This window comes from Camelus bactrianus, chromosome 18 (genome assembly GCF_048773025.1).
Source record: "Camelus bactrianus isolate YW-2024 breed Bactrian camel chromosome 18, ASM4877302v1, whole genome shotgun sequence".
Taxonomy (NCBI): domain Eukaryota; kingdom Metazoa; phylum Chordata; class Mammalia; order Artiodactyla; family Camelidae; genus Camelus; species Camelus bactrianus.
Window position 1 is genome coordinate 28,691,875 of NC_133556.1, and position 6,000 is coordinate 28,697,874.

The 6,000-nt window shown below is 61.3% G+C and overlaps 1 protein-coding gene across 5 annotated transcripts; it reads right to left on the reverse strand.

Annotated features, from left to right (window-relative positions):
- Window positions 1–187: 187 nt before the first annotated feature.
- On the reverse strand, window positions 188–3,655 carry LOC105065708 (mesothelin). 5 transcript variants are annotated; one of them, XM_045513415.2, is made up of 11 exons: window positions 3,524–3,655; window positions 3,296–3,383; window positions 2,623–2,666; window positions 2,422–2,521; window positions 1,987–2,165; window positions 1,734–1,817; window positions 1,482–1,624; window positions 1,276–1,403; window positions 851–945; window positions 470–656; window positions 188–393 (listed from the first exon to the last, which is right to left on the reverse strand). In XM_045513415.2, exons 2-11 carry the CDS (start codon window positions 3,378–3,380, stop codon window positions 305–307), a joined length of 1,134 nt encoding a protein of 377 aa, XP_045369371.2. In that variant the 5' UTR covers window positions 3,381–3,383; window positions 3,524–3,655; the 3' UTR covers window positions 188–304. The 5 variants fall into 5 exon arrangements, with proteins under 5 accessions (XP_045369371.2, XP_045369370.2, XP_045369369.2 ...); XM_045513414.2 differs by having other exon boundaries at window positions 1,482–1,648; XM_045513413.2 differs by having other exon boundaries at window positions 1,482–1,648; window positions 1,734–1,877.
- Between the last annotated feature and the right edge of the window lie 2,345 nt (window positions 3,656–6,000).

Consider the following 6,000-nt stretch of genomic DNA (forward strand, 5'->3'; position numbering starts at 1 on the left):
ACTGAGTGTTGGCCTGGCCTCAGGGGAAACAGCAGCAGGAAAGTCCCAAGAGCCCTCCTGCCTGGAGTCCCTCCTCTTTCCAGGTGCAAACAGGAGGGGGCTGCAACCCAGGGAACCATGCCTTATGGGGTCACAGCCGTCGGGGGCCCTCCCACCCAGTCCTCAAAACACCAGGGGGCACCACTGCGAGGGGGGTATGGGTCTTCTTTTATTGTGCTTCGGTGCCCTCAGGTCGGACAGGGACCACCCAGGCCTGCTCCCAGCCAGGCAGGGCCTCCACAGCAGGGCCTCCAGAGCAATGGGCTCAGCTCAGGATGAAGGCCAGGAGCAGATTTGAGGTCACAGTGAGCACAGGTCCTGGTCCGAGGAGGTGGGGGCCCCCCGAGAGGGCCTCTGTGCGGAGAGGGGAAGACTCACACCCTCCCCCTCACTCTGCCCCGACCCCACCCGCCCGGCCACCCCAGCCCACCTTGGACACTGAAGTCCAGAACCAGGTAGCCATTGGGGATGCCGCCGCGGAGCCCCAGCCCCAGGCTGTCCAGGTCATCCTGCGACTGCCGGGAGATCCAGTCCCGCACGAGGCTGTTCCCCTTCTCAGCCTTCAGGCCCACCAGGTTTGGGCCCAGAAGTTTCTGCACCTCAGCAATGGTCAGCGGCTGCCAGGGCCCCCAGACGGCAGTCAGGGTCCACTTGCCTTTCCCCAGAAGGTTGCTTTCCTCTACTGTGTCCAAACCACCCACCCTATGCCTCCCCATCCAGACCCTGCCTTGGCCCCTCCAGACTTTGGAGAGGGCCTTGGCTACCCCTCAAAAGCCCCACCCCTAGATGCCCCCCTTCTCTGTGGTTGTACCAGCACAGCCTCTGTCTGCAGCTTCTTGAACGTGGCTAGGTCCATGTTTATGTTCTGCTGACTGAGAGCCCGCAGGTCCTCCATGGGGGCCCCACCTGCCCACGGGAGAGGGCCCCCTAAGTGTGAGAGCTTGCAACAGCCCCTAGTCTCACCCTCTGACCACAGGCTACCAGAAGCCACTTCCTTTCCTGAGAGTTTTCCCAAAGAATTCCTTTGCCTGGTGACCACCTGACCCTCTGGGTTGGAAGAAAGGCTGGAGGTGCCCAAAACTCACAGGATCTCAGCCTATACACACTTGGAGGGACACAGGGTACACTTTGGTCACACGGCCAACAGGCTGCCCAGTGAGGGGGGAATCTGGCAGCATGGATGCGGGAGCTTCAGGCATCACCCTCCCCTCCCCAGCCATGTCCTCCCTGGCTCACCCAGGTAGGGCTTGATATTCTCAAAGTATTCAGACCCTGTCATGTTCTTGAAGACAATGCGGGCCTTGGGATAGAGGACGGCTATCTGCTGTGGGCTGCACGCATCCAGGTCCTGTGGCCTGGTCACCCTGGGGAGGTAGCACAGGGCCAGGCAGTGAGCTGGGAGCGTGGCACGCCCACAATACCTGACAGAGCCCTGGACTCACCAGACAACATTGAGGCTCATGGAGCCCAGCTGCTCAGGGCTGAGAAGGCACAGGTAGGTAGGGTGGAGGGTGGCCAGGGTCTCCAGGGTGGCCTTGTCCAGCTGGCCCCCTCTCACTACATAGCGGGCAATCAGGGCAGCCACCTGTGGGAAGAGGCCACTAGGTGGCTTGGGGCAGCGAGAGATGTATCCCCTTGGACCTGCACAACCTCACATGTTGTGTCTGCCCCTCCCCACCCTGGTAGCTGGTCACCTGAGCATCCATCTTGTGTCCTTTGGTAACTTCGAGCAGAGATTTCACAGTCTCCAGGGATGTCACATTCCACTTGTGGATGTCCTCGGGGGTGACCGAAAGGAAGAAGTACCTCAGGTGCTGGATCAGGGACTCTGGGTATCCCTGTGGGTAGAACTTCCCCGGAAAGTGACCATGAGGGCCACAGCCACTCCCCGGGCAGCTGGGAAAGCCGAGCTATGGCAGGCAAGTGGGAGCCCGAGTCCTGAACTACCTCGTCCAATTTGCGCTTAAAAATGTGGAGCTGCTGGTAGGTGAAAGGTATCAAGTTCACCCGGTCCATCTGAGCAGCCAGCAGGGCCCCATCCACACAGGCCTCCAGCTCCCACTCCTCGTAGAAGATGAGTTTTTCATCCACCACTTGGGCTTTCCGCCCCGGGGGGCAGGCCTTCTCTGCAGGGGTAGGCAGGGGGTTCGGGACTGGGCTTCTCCCATCAACCTCTTCCTCCCACACCCACGCTGAGACCCTGGGCAACACATGACCTCTCTGGGTCTCAGTTTATCCATCAGCAAAATGGGGTGTTTCTGTTCACTCTCTTGGGTCATCATGATTGACAAGAAGGGCCGCAGGCGCAGGCAGGTGAGACATCACATGCCAGCCCCCACCCTACATCTTCTGACGCCTAATGGGGCTGGGCACTGTGCTCACTCTCTGTGCCCCGCCGGGCCCTTGGGATGATGACGGTCAGCTCAGGCTGTGGCCAGGACTGGTCCCTGGAGGTGTGCTGCAGCCATGAAGTCGTGAGGCCCTGAGAACAAAGCAGCGCTGGGACTGAGCAGAGAAGCCTGGCGCTCAAGGACCCCCACCCAGGGCCAGAAAACCCTCTTTGATTCCCCAGAGGGGCCTTACCAATCCCGTATCTGCAGCCTGGGCCCTGGAAGGTAACATCCACCCTGCAGGGGAGGGCACACCAGGCTCAAGGGATGGCCAGGGACTTCCAGCAATGCCTGCTGCAGTCCCCCACCCTGGCGAGGAAGGAGACAAAGCTGGCCCCTCCCAGCCCCGTGCACACCCCATGGGTGTAGAAGCAGAGGGTTAGGCCCCTGCACCCCACAATATCACGTCCCGCAACACCACACCAGGGAGCACAGGCCTCCTCCTGGGGCCCTACTGCTCAGGGCAGTCAGACACCTGTCTCATGGGCACCCTCAGTTTGGCCTGTGCCCCCATCACCACCCTGCCTCAACCTCCAACCCCGTAGGTCACCGCAGTCCAGCATGGGTGCCAGACATAGTCACCTCTCAGGGCAGAGATATGGCTGACAGCCTGCCTGGGACTTGAGGCACCTGATGAGATTCAAGACACTTGTCTGGGCTCAGGGCACCTACTTAGATTCAGAGCATCTGCCCAGGATTCGAGGCACCTGCCTAGGGCAGGGTCGGGGGGCACTGTCCACAGCCAGGGAAGGAAGCATAGAGCAGGTAGCGCCTTTCCTAAGGCCCCGAGCCCTAGGGACCCACAGCTACCCTTGGACACTCTCTGGCACTCCAGTATTTTGCTGCAGCTCATCGTCATTACTCACCGAGGCTGAGAAGCAGGAGCAGGAGGCTGCCATGAGTTGAGGTCCCACAGGACTCCAGTGGGGTTCGAGCAGTCTGCAAAGCCATGGTCTGTGGAGGACAGCCACTCTGATGTCCCCACTTCTTCCCCTCCCCACCGCTTCCCTGCACCCACGATACTGCCCCAGGCCAGTGTGGGGCCTTGTGGGGCTGCAGGGGTCTCAGGGCCCTGGAGGGCTACCAGCTCAAACCTTCACAGGCCTCCCCGGCAGCGGCAGTGTCTGTGTGTGTGGCCTCTGGCCCTCCTCTCAGGACCAACCAGCCTGCCTGGCCCGCCTCCTCCGGGAAACCTGCCCTTCTGCCAGAGGGGTCAGGTCTGAGTCAGCCTGGCCCTCAGCTGTGAGAGCCCAGGCGGGCGCCCATCCTCTCTCCCCATGGGGCAGGGCGGGAGAGTTTCGTGTGCAAGGAAGCAGGGCCTGGCTGGCCTTGGTGTCCCCACCCCAAGCAGAGGGACAGAGCAGTTTGGAGGCTGGGGGTCACGCTGACCCCTCAACCTGCAGCATGGCCGTCCTCCCCGCCCACCCACAGCCACAGGTGCCTGGCTTTGTGTAATCCCAGGGCCCTCCTAGGTGGACGAGGCCGCCACAGCCCACCTGCCATCCTGGTTTCCCTTCTGAGGTCCTTCCGGAAACAGAGGCCTGGACCAGTGTGAGTGGAAGGTGGGTGGGGTGCTGCTCCCTAAAGAGGGGGGCTTGCAGGAAACCGAACCACCTTCCACTCTTGCCCTCCCAGAGAGACCCAGAGTGGGAGGCCGCCTACAGCCAAGGGCAGTGGAGCCATACCCTCCCCCAAACCTTCGCCAAGGCCTGTGTCGGGCCCCACCCCAGCTCAGAAATGGGGGAGAGGCACGTTTATGTCTCAGCAACCGCTTTCAGCCAGGCAAAGAGCCCAGCCTGGGGGAGTGCCCTGGAGAATGGGCCGCTCACTGGGGCCCCTACCTGTGGGGTGGGTGAGGCCAGGCAAAGGCTGTGCAGCCCCTGCTGTCTCCTCTCAGCCCCTACCCCCGTCCCATGTAACCAGGGACCCCCCCTAGTGCCCTAGCTGGGGTCTCCCACTATAGGCCCTGGAATCTGCAACCTACCCCCAGGTAGGCCAGATTGGGCCACAGATGCACCTCAGCTGTCTTGGAGCTGCAGCTTCCAGAGTAGCCCAGGTGTGACCTGCAGAAGCCACATCTGTTTCGGCCAGTCTAGGGCAGGCATATTTGTGTGACAAGGGAACAGTCCCCTATGGCACTCTGCCTCCCTATGCAAGGCTGTTCTGATGCTTCCCCTTCTGGGCTGGGATGGTCCCATCTCCAACCCTGAGCCCTCCAAGACCAGTGTTCCCCTGGACCCCTGTCACTCATTAACCACCTCATACTCGCTGAGTGCCTACTGTGTGCTGGGCCCTACACGGACGCTGATACACACCGGGGTAGGTGATTCAAGCCCTACCCAGGACCTAGGGGTGGGGCCTGCCACAGAGAGGGCTGGCCCTGCTCCTGCCCTCTTGTCCCTGCCCTGCTAGCCTATGGGGTCTGGCATCCGAGTGGACCACCAGCTGAGCAGAGTGGTGTGTGAGACAGAGGTAGCTGTGACTGTGACAGAGGAATGGTCAGCTCCAACCCCCGAGCCCAGGGGTCATCAGCTCATAGCCTCCAGCAGGTGTGCAGCTGCAGGACACTGGCTGAAGCTCTCTCCCGCCCCACTTGTCCTACCCACCTCCAGAACCTCCCACCCCAGCTCAACCACAGTCCCCAAAGTCTGGCCTTCAAATGATGGAAAATGAATTTAGACCACATTCCCTGCCAGCTTCAGATTCCTCTGGTGAGGGTGGGCAGGGGCATGGATCACAGATTTAGGGTCTTGGATACAGGGTCATTTTATCTGCCCTAAGCACAGAGATGTTGTGTGGCCAGCCCGGGGTCACACAGCATGTCAGAAGCAGCTAGGGCTAGAGTAGAGTTGACCCTGAGGGCACTGCCCTCTGAGAACAGGGGAGGTGATCCTCACTGCTCCCCAAGTGCAGTGGGAACTAGGGAGGGAGCATACAGAGGGGGCAGGGGTGGGGTTTCCCCACCACCCCAGCCTGCTTGTGTGGGGCTGGCCAGGGTCCCCTGCAGGGTGGGTCCCAGTACCAGCCTCCACTTAATCCCTGCTCCTACCCAGAGCTGCTTGGCTAAAGGTGCTGACAGAGGTGTCCCCCATTCCCCTTCGCAGGCCTGCCCTCCCACGTGACCCCACTCCACACGGATGAGGCCATGGTCATGAGCCTGGACCCTGGGCTGGGAGCTCCCAGTCACCTCCACAGGATCTGGGGGACCCTGCTTGTGGTGACTCTGATGTTCCAGGGTGATCAGCCAACTCTGAGCCTCCTCTGATTCAGTTTCATCAACTGGGAAGCAAGAGGCTGGCAGCCTCTGAGGTCTGTCGAGGCAAACAAATGAGGCACTGGCCGGCAGCTGGGAGTGGCAGTACTCAGGCCACAGGAATGTGTGGGAGGATGGAGTCCTGGGGAGGGTTGTGGGGTGGAGAGCTGCCTCTGCCTCTCCCACTGTGGGCGGGTGTGGGAGCCTCGGGCAGATTGACCCACATACCAGGTGTGTGTAGAGCCACGCCCTTGCCTCTTAGGGTCTTACTCTCCCATTTCTCAGGTGGGGAAACTGAGGCTCGCTGCTGCAGGGAGG

Coding starts and splice junctions, on each gene's coding strand:
- LOC105065708 (XM_045513412.2), bottom strand. CDS start 3,380: ATGGCTTTGCAGACTGCTCGAACCCCACTGGAGTCCTGTGGGACCTCA. Junction 1,890..1,986: donor TTAAGCGCAAATTGGACGAG/GTAGTTCAGGAC, acceptor TTTCCGGGGAAG/TTCTACCCACAGGGATACCC. Junction 657..850: donor TGCAGACAGAGGCTGTGCTG/GTACAACCACAG, acceptor GGGCCCTGGCAG/CCGCTGACCATTGCTGAGGT.